At 45.1% G+C, this 14,553-nt stretch overlaps 1 protein-coding gene across 6 annotated transcripts in view; it reads right to left on the bottom strand.

The window, feature by feature from the left end:
- Window positions 1–3,387: 3,387 nt before the first annotated feature.
- setd5 (SET domain containing 5) overlaps window positions 3,388–14,553 on the bottom strand; it is a 29,936-nt gene continuing 18,770 nt past the window's right edge. For 4 of the 6 annotated variants that reach the window (XM_041033509.1, XM_041033510.1, XM_041033511.1 and 1 more), the window contains exons 9-25: window positions 14,371–14,519; window positions 14,146–14,263; window positions 13,890–13,999; window positions 13,468–13,717; window positions 13,266–13,349; window positions 12,928–13,089; window positions 12,447–12,824; window positions 12,080–12,340; window positions 11,730–11,847; window positions 10,783–11,012; window positions 10,391–10,447; window positions 9,765–10,250; window positions 9,259–9,351; window positions 6,554–6,840; window positions 6,323–6,444; window positions 6,055–6,143; window positions 3,388–5,759 (exon numbers count right to left, since the gene is read on the bottom strand). In XM_041033509.1, the coding sequence (XP_040889443.1) occupies window positions 5,190–5,759; window positions 6,055–6,143; window positions 6,323–6,444; window positions 6,554–6,840; window positions 9,259–9,351; window positions 9,765–10,250; window positions 10,391–10,447; window positions 10,783–11,012; window positions 11,730–11,847; window positions 12,080–12,340; window positions 12,447–12,824; window positions 12,928–13,089; window positions 13,266–13,349; window positions 13,468–13,717; window positions 13,890–13,999; window positions 14,146–14,263; window positions 14,371–14,519 (3,564 nt within the window). In that variant the 3' untranslated portion in view covers window positions 3,388–5,189. The remainder of the gene's footprint in view (window positions 5,760–6,054; window positions 6,144–6,322; window positions 6,445–6,553; window positions 6,841–9,258; window positions 9,352–9,764; window positions 10,251–10,390; window positions 10,448–10,782; window positions 11,013–11,729; window positions 11,848–12,079; window positions 12,341–12,446; window positions 12,825–12,927; window positions 13,090–13,265; window positions 13,350–13,467; window positions 13,718–13,889; window positions 14,000–14,145; window positions 14,264–14,370; window positions 14,520–14,553) is intronic. The other 2 variants (XM_041033513.1, XM_041033514.1) reach the window with 1 other exon arrangement.

The raw sequence follows: 14,553 nt of genomic DNA, 5'->3' as shown, positions 1-14,553 counted from the left end.
GACACAGAACAACAGGGCAGACAGGCCTCTTCCATCCTCATTAAACCCTTCAAACACACCATTCACAGGCAAATAACCACAAACAGATTAATAAATCTAAAACATTCTACACGTTTCCACTTTGTCTTCATGGGTAATTGATTGTAGGTGTAAAAATGTCTTACCTGTTGTTTTCCAGTGAGCTCTCTGGTCCTGTGTGTGTCCTCTGTGAGGTTTGGATGGTGAAACACTGAGGACAGCAGAAGCCACAGCAGACCTCTGACTGTTACTGACCTGTTACATTACAAACACAAAAACAGCGCAGGGGAGAGAGCTATGGACTCCACCTGTCCACACCCAGGACCAACCACCACCTGACAGCCACCCAGTATATAAAGACACCAACACCAACCACTGTAAATAGAAAAGGGGGGAAAAGGGGAAGAAGGGCTGCTATGTATTTACATTATGTACAGTAGTTAATCTTTACCTTTACACAGTTCTCCAGAAAGTCTGTATGAGTATTATTACTTTATCACACTGCAAAACAAAATAACAATAAACCAAACATCCCTCCAGTCCTTTCCAACCTCCCCTATCTCCTCAGTGTGTTTGGTTTGCCCCAGCAGGGCTGATTGAACACACCAGGTCCTTGTCAAGCCTCTTCTTCTGTGATTTCTGTGCTAATTTCTGATGATAATTTGCAGTGGACATCAGAGGTAATGACACAGAAGTGAAGACATGTTTGTCCTCAACTTTAGTAAAATCACACATTTACATTACAGCAGGAAAAAAACAGGTTTTATGCAGGTTCCTAACCTGGCAGATGTGTGACAGGAGCATCAGTCTGCTGATGCAGAAGAGAAGATGGATAAACAGACCTGAAGCTCATATCAGTATGTTAGATCACTGTTAGTCTGACACTTATTAACCAACCAGCAAGTTCAAAAAGTTGATTTTTAAATATCTGAAGAAGCCACGAGACAAATCACCAGTTTTCTTCTTGTGTCTATCATCAGAAACCTTGTGTACTCTTTTTATACCTGATGTTGTTGGACATGTTGTTGATTATAATAATAATAATAATAATAATAATCAACTAAAATCTGATGAACGTTGGCTGGTGGAAAAAGGCAGCTACAGAACTTCCAGCTCAAAACACTGAGTGAACCAAGGCTGTCAGTGTCATCGAGCTTTCCCTCGTCTGTGCCTGTGCAGTGGGGGGTTTGACAGTACGACAGACGGACGGACGGACGGACGGATGAACAGACAGACAGACAGAGACAGATTTGAGCTCTGTAATTCTCAGTATGTGCTGATACTCTGATGTTATATTTATCATTAACATGATTTTTTTCTTTACTGTTTACATAGAGTTGACATGGTTAACCTGCAAGCTGTCTCATGCGTCCATCTGTGTATGACTGTGGAGTCCTGCTCACACTCAGACCAGAGCAGGACTGTAACTCAGAGCCTACATGTCTTATCTGACTGTGAGGAGGCTGAGAATTTATTGGGGATGCATTTTTTGTAAATGCTGAGCCAACACACCGTGACCACTCAGAGAGGAAGACAGAAGGGAAGCTGAGGCACAAGCTGCTCTGAGTGTTAATGATGGTTGTGTGGGAGGAGTGTGGCACTACACACAGTGTATGAAGCTCAGAGCTCAGAGACCACACTGCTCATCATGTATGTTCTTATTCATGGTAAAGTCCACTTCCTGTCTTCTATTACCATATTAGGAAACTTGCTGATTATATGTGTGTTTTAACATGATGTATTATTATTGATTATTAATGGAGACTGGCTGTAGTGTACTGGGTAATAAATGTTTGTGTTTCGTCTGTAACTGAACTCTTGATATAGACAAAGTTTTGTAAAGTCTCCCAGGGACAGGATCAGGAGGTCTGCAGGAGTTCCTTTGGGTCCTTGGACGACTTGTAGGACTATTTTCCAGTCTCTGCGAGGGATTGTGAACATCTACGTGGGACTGTGTGACATGAACTGCTGTGGTGCTCAGCGGTGTTGTTCCTGTGTGTGTGTGTGTGTGTGTGTGTGGCTATGCTGGCTCCGTCACAGCCCTGCTCAGTAGATGGTGTTTAAAGACCATCTGGAGCAGTGAGAATGAAGACTTCCACATGCTGACAGGCCTCAGACCAGCCATCTGCTCTCTGCGTCTGCATCCAGTCAAACAACCTGTCGTCGCCACAGCCTCCGCTGTCACGTCCTACCATCGTACCTGTTCATGCGCTCGCTCTCTTCAGTTAGTGTCTGCCTGCTGCACCTGCAGGAGGCAGCAAAGAGACGGGGACGGCTTCCCGTGTGTGTGGACAACAAATGCCTTGGACAGTGAGAAGAGTCTTATCTGTACTGATGGAGGAACTGATGCTGATTCTGATTTTGGACAAATGAACAGCAGTGAATCAAAAGGAAGGTAAAAAAAAATATGAAATCTGTGCTGCTGTGTGATGAGTGAACCTCCCTGTCACGATGCTGTCTCACACTGAGAAACCTTCAGGTCTCATTTTCTCTTGTCGAGCATTATTGGCCTGTAGCTCAATGCCTCCCTCTGGTGGATACAGACAGAACTGATACTCCACCATTCACTCTGAACCAACAACAAGATTAGATTTAAAATTTGAGGAGCGAGCTGAGGGAGCAGTCAGGAACGATCCCATACAGGACACAGGAAGAGTGAAAGACTGTGCAATAATCTCACTAATAACATCTAATTTTATCATTTCATAGAAAAAAAAATGTAAGTCTTTTTTTTACAAAGCAAAACAGTGTAAAATCCCAGGTGTGGATCAATACCAATAATCAATCAAGCACTGGCCCCATGCACCCATTCACTTTAGATGTTACCTGTCTGATGTTTAGTGAGGAACATTTCATTTCATTTCATCTGTCCCTGAAATGTTGCCACATGTTAAAATATATCCCGGTAACCAGCAAACAGCAGATCCATCCTGCTCTCCCCTTTCAGATGAAATATGCTTATCTTTCCGCTCCAAGTGCAAAACATACAAACCACTGACCTCAAATGACACATCACAATGGTAGTTTTCAAAATACATTACCATCATGATTATTTTATTATCAAAAGGCATTACATCTCTTGCTTCTTAAATCTTTTTGGAGGGGAACAATTGAAATAGTTACTACTATGATCTGTGTAAAAATAAAACAAAACCAACAGAATGATCTTTACAAAACAAAGAGAGAGAGAGAGAGAGAATGCAGTGTCTGGTTTTTGGAGGAACCCAGGAAAAGACCCAATGATTAGCTTCCAACCTGACAAAGTTGGTCACTCAGACCCTAAAAACAAATATCATGCGATAAATTCAGTGTACTACATTTTCTCCATACAAGTCTATATCACATTTCTTTCTATACAAGTAAACACAATCATACATATTATCCTATTGTGTCTTAGGGTGTATCTCTTTCATTTTAAGGTGCTGGTTAATTTTGGGTCACAACTTGTCTTTTTTTTTTTTTTTTTTGTGTGTAAAAATCTGTCAAACATTCATGTAACAGGAGTACCCTTGTGTGTGTTGGTGGGAGTTGACAGTGGGGGGAGGGGGGGTGGTTGTTGTAGTGGCAGGTGCGGTCCAGTCACACGACCGGGGGCCCTCGGTCCTTTGAAGTCTTCCATACAAATGCAGCGCTTTCCCACATCCGGTCCAACAAAAAAAAAAAAAAAAAAAAAAAAAAAAAAAAAGTAGTCTCGGAGGAGAGAGCGACTCCTGCGACCGCGCAGCTGTCGACGTGGGTTTGAGGTCCCACGGCAGGGGATCAGGAGTACCATCTCTGTCTTACAAGTTACACTTTGTGTGGAGAGTTACAAGGAAAAATCAAAATACAGCGTTCTGTGAAAAGGGAAGCAGCTCTCACAGGAGAACATAGCAGCTTTTTTTTTTTTTTTTTTAAACCTATAAACAATCCAAACACTCCCTCAGAGATTCCTTTGCCCCAGTTTCCCCTCTGTGTCACACGGAATGCAATGGATTGGTCAGAAAAAAAGAATACATACATACATATATTTATATATGTATGTATGTATTTCAAGAAACCCTGCTGGATAAAAACAGTCAAACCTTACATTTTAGCTTAGAAAGAAAAGTTGGATTATTCGCCCCCTTATTTTTGTTCCTGCATTCCATCACTGTAATATAGGATCAGTATGAATTTGGAGGAAAAGAAAACCGATCTGAACTGATATAATGACAAGATGAATGCAGCCGTGTGTGGGGAACATAACTGGATTTCAAATTTATTGGAAAAAAAAAAAACAATAATGCAGCACCATGAATCATAAGACCTGTTTGTCTCAAGTACAATATCAGAAGTCTACAGTGAAGTAGTCCTAAAGTGAAATCAAAAACAGTCCAGTGGGGATGAGAGAACAGAAGAGAACCAAAAACAAAAAACAAAACAAAACAAAAAAAAAACGGAACATTGGAACAGACAGAGAACCTTGAGGAAAAAAAAAGGGCTGTCTTCATGTTTAGTGAGAGAACATGGAAGCTGGTAATCGTATGGAATGACCCTATGAAGGGAAAAGCCTCCTCCTCTCTAATGCATCTTTAGAACGGATGATTAACACGTTGCCTTTGCCTGCATCATTTCCCTCTTTCCAAATCAAACACTTATTTACTGCAGCACAGATTCATATATATATGCATCTCAGCATTTATCCAACCTGGGTACCATGACGACAGGTACAACTTTTTAGAACTTTGTACAGACATTTGTGTGGAAGTTTTTTTACTTTCGGACATTTTAGAGCCTAGAGGTTTGCACAGTCCGGCACATCAGGAAACACTGGGGACAATTTCAAGTTACATGTGATTTGTTTTTTTTTTCGTTTTTGTTTTTTGGTGAATGTGTCGTCCAAATAGCTTTTTCCAATGATTCCATAATGATGTCCAAAGTCAATGATTAGCTTTGTGCAGAATGTGGTCATTTGTTTTTTTTTGTTTTTCTGAAAATAAAAGAAAGAAAAGACAGAAAATAAGAAAAGGAGAAATCCGTAAAGAAGTCCTTGCTCCTCTTAGGTCTGTACATTTACCCTCCCCAAACTCCCTGAGCCCCATTTCTCCACAGCTGTAGGGGTTGAGGGGGTACGCAGCTTCGTACACACTCACACGCACACACACACACTCACACACACACACACACACACACACACACACTTGAACAAGGTCCTAAAAGCTTCCTGACTGTGTCCGTACTCCGGGTCCCTGGAGGGGGGAGTGCTGGAACTGGCTGAGGCTTGTCCCTCGCTGTGGGTAGTGTGTCGGTCCAGAGGCCGACAGCAGCCTGGAGCTGGCCTGCAGCGTCGTTTGGCCTGGGCTGCCCGACTTCAGGCTGCGAGATACCTGCTGCTGACTCCCTCTGGAGCCCACGCTGCCCGAGTCTGTTTTAGCCTGCCCGTGGGCCCTGGATCCCGGGGTAGGAGCCCCTGACAGGCCGCTGCTGTTCAAAAGGCTCGCTTTTAAGTGGCTGCTGCCGTAGCCGTGGCCTCTGTCCACAGTACTGCTGCCACTCTGCTGGTGTAGAGACCCTGCTGGCGGCCTGGAGTCTGAGGACGAGGTGGGGGTGGGGGAGTGACTGGGATAGGAGGATGGAGGCTGGTCCTCGGACAGTCCAGGGTGGGAGGAGTGGCGCGTGTAGAAGCTCTGCCCTGATGAGGGACTGTAGGAACCCCGGAATGGAGAGTTGGAGGTCTGCTGGCGGAACGATGGGCTGTCGGTTTGCCGGTGGCTTTCTGATGACTGAACACACACAGACACACACACTCACTACTCTGTGGCCATGACACATTTTTAACACTGCTCTCATGTTGTGGAAAAGAAGCTAAATTATGTTTGTGAGTGTGGCTAAAACAATCTGAATATTCAAGATAGTGCTGAGTTAGGTTTTATAAAGCTTTAACGTTGGACTTCTGCAACATGGATACAAAGGACTTTCAGAGGAACACAAGCCTCCAACTCAGAATTAGCATTTGAATGTTTGTCTCATTAACAGGAACATTTAATCAAGTGTGTCTTAGCAGTCTGTGCAAGTTACCTGGTGTGAGTACACAGAGGGACTGTATCCGTGGGGACTCTTCATGGGAGAAGCCATGGACGCAGCCTGCATCTCATATTGATCCGCATCTGAAAACACAAGAGAGGTGGACATTAGGGAGCGAGTCCAGCATATACTCAGCCACACATTAAAAGCGGTAAGTGACTTTAATGTTGTGGCTGATCAGCGTGTGTCTATAGTAATCCTTATGGCCTTGTAAACCCAGTGTCCTCTGCAGTGGTCCCTGAGGTTTCTACTGTCTTCGTACCAAAGTCCTTCTCTGCAGAGCCATCACTCCTCTTGTAAATCCGCTCCATCTTGATGCTTCTCAGCACTCGCTCCAGAACACCCTGGCCTTCTCTTAAACGTTCAACAGTAGTGGGAACCATCCTTGGGAAAAAAACAAAAACAAATCCAAAGGTTATTTCCTGGTCAGCTCTGATCAGAGACAAATCCTGAATAATATCACACAGTGTTTAAAAACACGACGGCCTCTCACCACTGGTTGTTGCTGTCCTGGCGTCTGGACTGTACTGACTGGCCCTGGTGGTCTGGAGGACTGACCTCCTCTATCTGTGGGACAGGGTTGCTGGGTGCTGAGGAAAAGAAGGAGCTGTGTGGGGAGGCCGGGGGCTGCATCTGCTGATGGGAATGGGGATGATGGGAGTCCTGGCTGTAGTGGGAGCCAGGGCGGGTGGGGGTGCCACTCAGAGAGGAGCTGCTGCCGGCGGGTTCCGTGTCACGGCCGCTGCTCTGCTTCCTTTTACGGTACTCCAGCAAAGACACCTGAGGCAGCAGAGGGAGGAGAGGGGCTATTCAAGACCTGTCGCTGAAGGACGGACACACCGTCTGATGTGCAGGCTTCATTCACACTGATGCTGGGCCGCTAACGGAATCACATCATTCACAAAAACCGCACTGAGTGATGGGCAGACCGCATGCACCACACCAGAGAGGACTCACCTGGAAACAGTATTTACCACTATTCAATACGACAGAAAGAAAAACACCGTAATCACCATGGAAATTACCTCGGACATGAAAATGACACTGTATGCCTTTTGTTTTCGTTCCATTCCATGAACATACTCGTAGTCATGAGAGAGACTCCAATACAGCATACTGCAGATCACGTTGTGTTCTGAATGCACTGTTAGTAACATACAGCATCTAAAGCTTTGACAAAAGACCAGGCAACTTTAAATGCACCACGCCATGATGCAACCACGCTGAAACAACAATAAATACACTCATATCAACGTCCACAGAAAGTTGGAGCACACGCACAAGACATATGAACACACCTCGACTCTTATACAATGAGAATGAGAGCACTCGTCCCAGCTTAATGTTGTCATGACACAGAAAAGGCTTGTGGGAATAAAGGAGGGTACATGAAGAAGGCAGGGGAGCGGGATGATGACCACAGGGTCAGATACCGACATGAATGGCTCTTGCCTGAATCTTTGTAATAGAATCAGATTTCATACAAAGCAGACTGTAGAGGGCAGAGTCTGAAATCAGCACTAAGCACCAAACATCTGTCTTCATGGACTCGACAGCGTTCTTTAGGTACCTAATAGATGCCTAATTACAGTGTACAGTGGGGTCCAAAAGCCTGAGACCATAGTGATAATCTCTAATACTTTCATGTTAACCTGGAAATAATCTGAACATTTTAAAACAAGATGTTATATCATGTAAAATGAATCCAAAATATTTAAGATCCTGCTCTTAACTGAACTTAACTACTCTCTACAAAAGGTCTTCCATTGAAGCCAGTGTTCACAAACACATCATAAATAAGGATGTGCCTCAAGTGTCCAGCAGATCATTGCTCACTAAGTAGTGAGAAAGAAGAGTTTCTCAGCATCAAATCATGGTTGGACTGAAGGCTTGAATTGGGGTGGGCTGAGAAACGGCAACACTTCACAGTGATGGCTGGAGAAAAGTCCTATTCATCAAATCCACAGTAAAACATTGTGGAGGGAATATTCAAGTCGGGGGGTATTTTGGAGTCTGGAGTCTGGAGTTGGACCAAACTGACTACAGCCCGACAAAGAAGAAGCACCGCTCCATTCTTCAGAGACATGCTGAACCCTCTGGTCTGCATCTTTGTGGGGAAGGATTCATACTGCAGCAGGATAATGATCCCAAACACACCTCAGAGCTTGGTAAGAACTTCTTGACACCACACAAATCTATTTGGATCACTGTCAGATCCATGCAGCTCAAGTGCTGCCATTAAGATTCTGAAATTAACGTACATCTTACCAAGATTCAACTACTCACTCAAACTGTTGGTTTCATATAATTTCTAATGAACAAAAATTAATGTTACATTAGAAACAAATGCAAAATAGAAGTATCTTGACGAGTGGTCTCAGACTTTTGGATCCCACTGTATATACAGTGTTTATCTGTTGTTTAAACTTCTTAATGCAGGTCACCATGTAGTTTTTTATCTGTGAGCCAAAAAGGGGATTTGATTGGTTGCCTGCTCTACTACTATAAAAACTCTTTAATAGTAAACTATAGTTAATGTACAACTTCAGTTTTATTTTTCTAACACCCAACTTAGTCTGAAGAGATAAGTTGTGATAACATCTTGTTTCCTCTTAATATAGTAACTTTTATCTTTTGCCTTGATGGGTCAACTGATCTTCAGTCAGGAGTCACTTCATACTGCATTTCCTACTAATTTCAATACATAAAAGAGTGAGGACTATAAATCTAACTTTATGTCAGCTATCTTTTTGTCACATCCTTTATTCACTCTGAGCCTCAGGACCCAGACACAGATCCCTGTGAAGTGATTGCATGTTCTATGGTATAAACCACACTGGTAAATTTAGCCTTGCTCAGAGCGGAGCAGAGCACTGATCAGTTTGGAAAGAGCCATGGATGAGATGAGAGCAAAGACACATGGGCTTCATCTTGACACCACTGTGACAATTCATGGACCATCGGCCTCTTGTGTTGAAGGCAATGGATGAACCTTTACACACTTCGATGAATTTGGCTGAGATGGCATAAGAAACCAAAACTCCTGCTCAAAACTATAGAGTCAGAATTCAATGTAGGTTTGGAGGAGGGGAGTGGGCGGAGTTGTCGGAGCATGGGGTGGGGTGTTGTATGCAGATGCAAAGAAACAATATTTACATGCACACTTCTAAAGAATGTAGTTGTAGGGAGAATATTCACCATATTTTGTACTGGCTTGTATTCACTTCTTACTGCTATAGCCTGGTAATCTGGCTTCCCTGTCAGCAGACTAATGGTATGCTGGTTGGCCCTCTGCCTTGGAAGAAAAGTGGAAGAGAGACTTGGCAGAAAGTGTCAACTAACAGCGAGGGGGGAGGAAGGGGGCTGAGGGAGAGGGAAGGGGGAGGGAGGGTCAAAGCTACAGAGTCGAAATCATTTCAGATATGCACATAAAACGGTTATATATGCTTCTATTAAATGCCTGTTGCTTTTGGATTTGTCCACCTGACACAAGGGACCAATTGCAATACTTAAGACAAAGTCAATGGGCAAACACAGAGCAAGGGGAAAAGCACATCATGACGTTTGGCTTTTCAATTTGCACATATCACACTCAAAGTCATTTGGGATAGAAAGGAACAGGAGAAACTCTTTAAGATTGGCCTGAAAAACTGAGCTAATAAAAGACTTTTCACATTCCGATCATTAAGTCGTGCAGAACTTGCCTTCCTCTTTTGCGGTGGGTTGCTGGTGTGAGGAGGTGTGCCACTGTCTGGGTAGCCTCCTCCGTAATGAGGCTCACCATAGGGTGACATGGAGCCGGGGCCTACATCTCCCATCAGCCCCTGGCAACTTATGGAACTGTGGAAGGACTCTGCAGGGGAGAAGCCTCCTTCTGACTGGGACTGGCGGCAGTCGGTGGCCACGGGGTTCCCCAAGTTTGCATTGAGGGGCGAGCAGGTGTATATGAGGTTGAACTCTGTCCTGAAGGCCTGCTCCCTGTTTTGGGGGTTTAGGTCTGAGGAGGGACAGGACACTGGGTTGAGGGAACTGGTCCCCACAGATGATGGACCCTGGGAATCTGGGCCTGAGGGGCATCCAGGAAGGGAAAAGTCATCTGAGGTCACAGGCACAGGGCTCTCCAGGCTGGAGGGAAGTGACAGGTCTGGGAACTGAGGCCGAGGGACTTCAAAGTCGGTCTGAAGACACGGCTGAAGGTAGAGAGAGTAAAGGACAGAGAAATGGAAAGAGAGATGGAGAAGACAAGTAATGAGGAATCACTCAACAGCTAGCAGCATTTCATGGTTTGCATGAGCGATGAGGAGTCAGTGGCAGAGAGATGGGAAGGTACCTCAGGTGAGATGGACTCTGGCCGGTGAACAGGAGATGCCTCCGGGGATGATATGTTCTAGAGAGGAAAACAAAGGAGATTAGAAACTTCACAGAATTTGCCCACGTGCATTAACAGCAGATTAAGTTCTAGTGCTGTGTTGAGCTTGAGCAGTTCTTGTCAATGTGTTTAATCCAAAATATTGAATTGTGTCAATCACCAAAAGGTTAGTTAGATTATGCTCAGAAATGAACAATCTGCCTCAGATATCATTTTAATAATTAACACCACTGAATTTGGGTATGACAGATGTAAACTTTTATTTAAAAAATTACTGTACTATGTGAGCTCTGACAGACAAGTGTCAGAAACAGCACTTGCAGATGGAGGGGAGCGTGTGGTTGTTCCCTTACTTCAAACTGCAGCGGTGTGTTGCAGCGGCTGGCGGGCAGTGAGGGCATTGGCGAGTAGACCAGGCCATTGGGCAGCAGGGAGCCACAAGGGTTGTGGAGCAGCGGATGGAGGGAGTCTTCTGGGAGCGGCGGTGTGATGGGTGACAGCGGGCGAAGCAGGTGGTCTTGGGGTGCTGGTGTCGTCTCGGCCATATACTTGGAGCGGCGCTTTTTAAACGGGGCACTGAGTTCTGTGATTTTAAAGACGTGGGAAAATACAGTCAGAAACAGTTACAACTGTAAAAAGAAGTAAAAAGAAGGCATCTTTCATTTAGTAACAACCACACATATCAATCATATTAGTTCTCATCTACAGAGGCAAAAAAAGGTAAGTGAACCCTCTGGATTTACCTGCATTTATACATACATTTGCCACTGAATGCTGTCAGATCTTGAGGTTACAATAATGAACAAACACAAGATCTATTGTTCTTGTCCATACTGAACAGATAATGGAAACAGTATCACATCAACAAAAGCAAACTGGAGTCAGGAGTCAGCAAACCTGGAGTCCAATCAATGAAGGCAGATTAGAGGAGTAGATCAGAGCTGCTCTGATCGCAAGAAGCATCTGCTGATGTGAACCATGATGCTCCACTAAAAAATGATCAAGAACTGTTGATTTCCATAAAGATGAACAGCGTCACAAAGTAAGTGCAAAGAGCTGAGTTGTTTGGTAAGAACACACAGTGTTACCTATGGTGTCATCATGCCAAAAGGTGAAGTACACCAGAGGGAGCATGTTGATGTGGAGCTCTGAATGTTGTGAAGGTCTGGTTTATGATAGATTATCACAGAAAACCATGTAACTCCAAAGGGTTCGCATTGGTTTTCTTGCCACTGTTCGATGTATCTCAGAAAACACAGCAGGAAATGAATCCTCCAGATGGAGGTAGGGATGTACGTACCGCTGCACAGGGGGTTGGGGGTGGATCTGCTACTGTTACTTTGCTGGGAGGAAGTGGACTCTGTGCCGTCCTCCATGCTGGCTGAACAGCTCTCATCCTCCACTTGCTTTATCCATCTCTGTATCAATATCACAGTAATGTTTGGTTAAAGACAAAAACGGACACGTTTGTTTAGGCTTCAACACTAAATCTTAATATTCATGTAAAATATTTTAAATATGTGTGAAGATTTTAAAGATGTGCAGACAGACTTGTAACACAGCACGAACATGCAATGTAAACTCACTAAGGATGTTCATGTTACTAGATATTTTATGTTCTTTTTTATAATACCTTGCTGCATCACTTACCTTTTTGTAGCAGCCATAAGTGCCATCCATTCTGAGTGGGCGGGGCCTGCGTCTCTCGGGGTTGAAGGGGGAGCCGAAGCGGACGTAGTGTCTGGGTGTGGTGCAAATGAGCGATGAGTGGGAGAGGCCTGGCAGCATGTTGAGGGTGGTGGCCAGCACCGTGGGGTCAGTGGTTATCCGCAGCGGGCGCTCAACAGGCACCTCTAGGTGAACCTTCTCTCCTGCTGGGATCTTGTCATTCAGCCACTCTGTCACAAGGTACTGAGGCATTGCACAGAATATACAAAACAAACAAATATGATTAGGAGAGCTGGACTTCACCATAGAACAGCCAAAATCCTGCAGATCATTTCTAATGTCCTCTAACCTTCTTGGTCTTGGGGTAGCGCAAGTTGCCTCTGTTTATGCAGTTCAGACCCTGGCCGTCCCCATCTAGGATGTGACCCCCGAGACCGCTCTCTCCGTGGCCCTGTTCGGCACCATATGGACCCTGACATCCCTCCTCGTCCACAGCAGCTCCCTGCTCAGCCGATGACGGCACTGCTGCCAGCGCTGCAGCCGCAGCAGCAGCTGCTGCCTGCTGGGCGAGGGCTTGACGCTGCCGCCGGGCCCGCTGCGATGAGCTGGACCGGTAGCGAGAGATCCGACTTTTGGGCCGAGGCTTGGTAGGTCGCGCAGGTTTAGGGGGAGCAGCTGGGGTAGGCAGGTAGGGTAACGAGGTCTTTTCTTCAACGGATGGCGTTTCCTGTGAGTGGAAGTATAAGTGGGAGAAGGTATGAAACAGACGTGAAACCAAAAAACACCATGAAAGACTAAGGTACAGATGAAACCTGTATTCTCTCACTGACCATAACATAGGTGGTACGTCGTGTGCTGACCCCAACTCCAGTGTTGTGGGGTGTGGGGGTGTTCCCTGTGGGGTTTGCTGCCCCGTCCTCAGTTTCTACACCCTCTTCCTTGAGCTCCGCTCCTCCGACTCTCCTCCGCCTCCTTTCCAGGTTGTTAAATGTCTAAACAAACAGGCAGAGTTGAATAACACAGGCAGTGTGAGAGAATTACCTGAAACACTTTGTCCTCTGACGGACTGATAGACCAGAATCTTTCCATCACACAAAACATAAAAATCTGGGAAAAGTATGTGAGGTTTGTTTAACAGCTGTATGGGAATATAGTTCGAATGACATACTCTTTTACTGGAGATGGTGACCCCATTTTCATCCACCTCTCCGTCCTCTCCCTCTTCCACCTTCACCTCATCCAGCAGTCTCTCCTAATTGCATAGGACATGAGGAACTTACTCAACAGTAAATACAAGCAATACCCATTTTTAAGAACACTTGACTGACCAGAATTTCTGTGGAAGATCTCTTCACTTTAGCTAAACACACCTCTGCATCACTTGTCCCCTGCAGTTCTTTGGCATCCTGCTGCTCGTCCAGGGTCTGGTTACTGTCAGTGGCCAGGGAGCCCTCCATTTCCCTCCTCCGAGCTTTTCTTCGTCGGGTCTCAGCACCAACCAGAGGAGAGGGAGGCAGCACGGAGGGGGGACTCAGGAAGCTCTCCCTGGGGCTGAGGTTGTGCTTCTGCACCGGGCAGTTCTGGTTGCCCTTATGGCAGGCACAGTCCACTTTGTAATTACTGGTGGTTTGTTACAGACAAAGGAGAAGATTACATTGGAGAACATGCCAGAGGGTGGAACAACAACAACAAGCCATTTGTACTTCATTTCACTCTTGTTTGGGTGGAAGGATTTGACCCGTGTTGCTTTTCAGTAGTCGGTTCAAAGAGGGTGGAAAGTGTCAGTACTGACCAGCTATTGAACTCATAGTCAAATCCAATGGTGACCTCAGCGTCCTTTGTGATTTGACTGACAGCGTAGATACACAGGTGGATCATACCCTCAGCAATCATATGCCGGACCTGTGGAAGGGAGCAGAGGGAAAATCTATATTAGCTTAAAAGACATAAAGACAACACCCTAACCATACTCTCTGGTACACGGCAAGCAAAACCATTTTCTCCATTACTGACACGTATTCAAATTTAAGAAAAGCTTAACGGCTGACCTCAGCATTGGGTGTACAGGACCTCCTGATGAAGCGCGCATCATTTCCAAACGTCCGAGCATCAACACACATCTCTACATCGTTAAATTTGGAGTAAAACAGCACAAAAGGGTAGGGTCTGGAAAAATACAGAGACAGCGGGATCAAAAAAACAGGTACAAACAGAGTGATGAAAGAACAACGGACCCTGAGAATGTCCATCACTCATCAACTGTGTCCTCTTACTTTTTGAAGAAGTGTCCGTTGACTTCAAACTGCTGTTTGAGCATGACCTTTCCCCGATATTCAATGATGAGCGTGTCTGGTTCCAGGTTCTTGGCTGCTCGGAGGATCTTCCTGTGTTTCTGCACCCGCGTTACTCGCCCCAACTGGAGCTACAAAGAGACAGTCACAAATCATTCAGTAGTC

Source organism: Toxotes jaculatrix, chromosome 3 (assembly GCF_017976425.1).
Source record: "Toxotes jaculatrix isolate fToxJac2 chromosome 3, fToxJac2.pri, whole genome shotgun sequence".
NCBI lineage: Eukaryota > Metazoa > Chordata > Actinopteri > Toxotidae > Toxotes > Toxotes jaculatrix.
The sequence above is the reverse complement of the archived record's forward strand: the minus strand, read 5'-3'. Positions and strand labels throughout refer to the sequence as shown.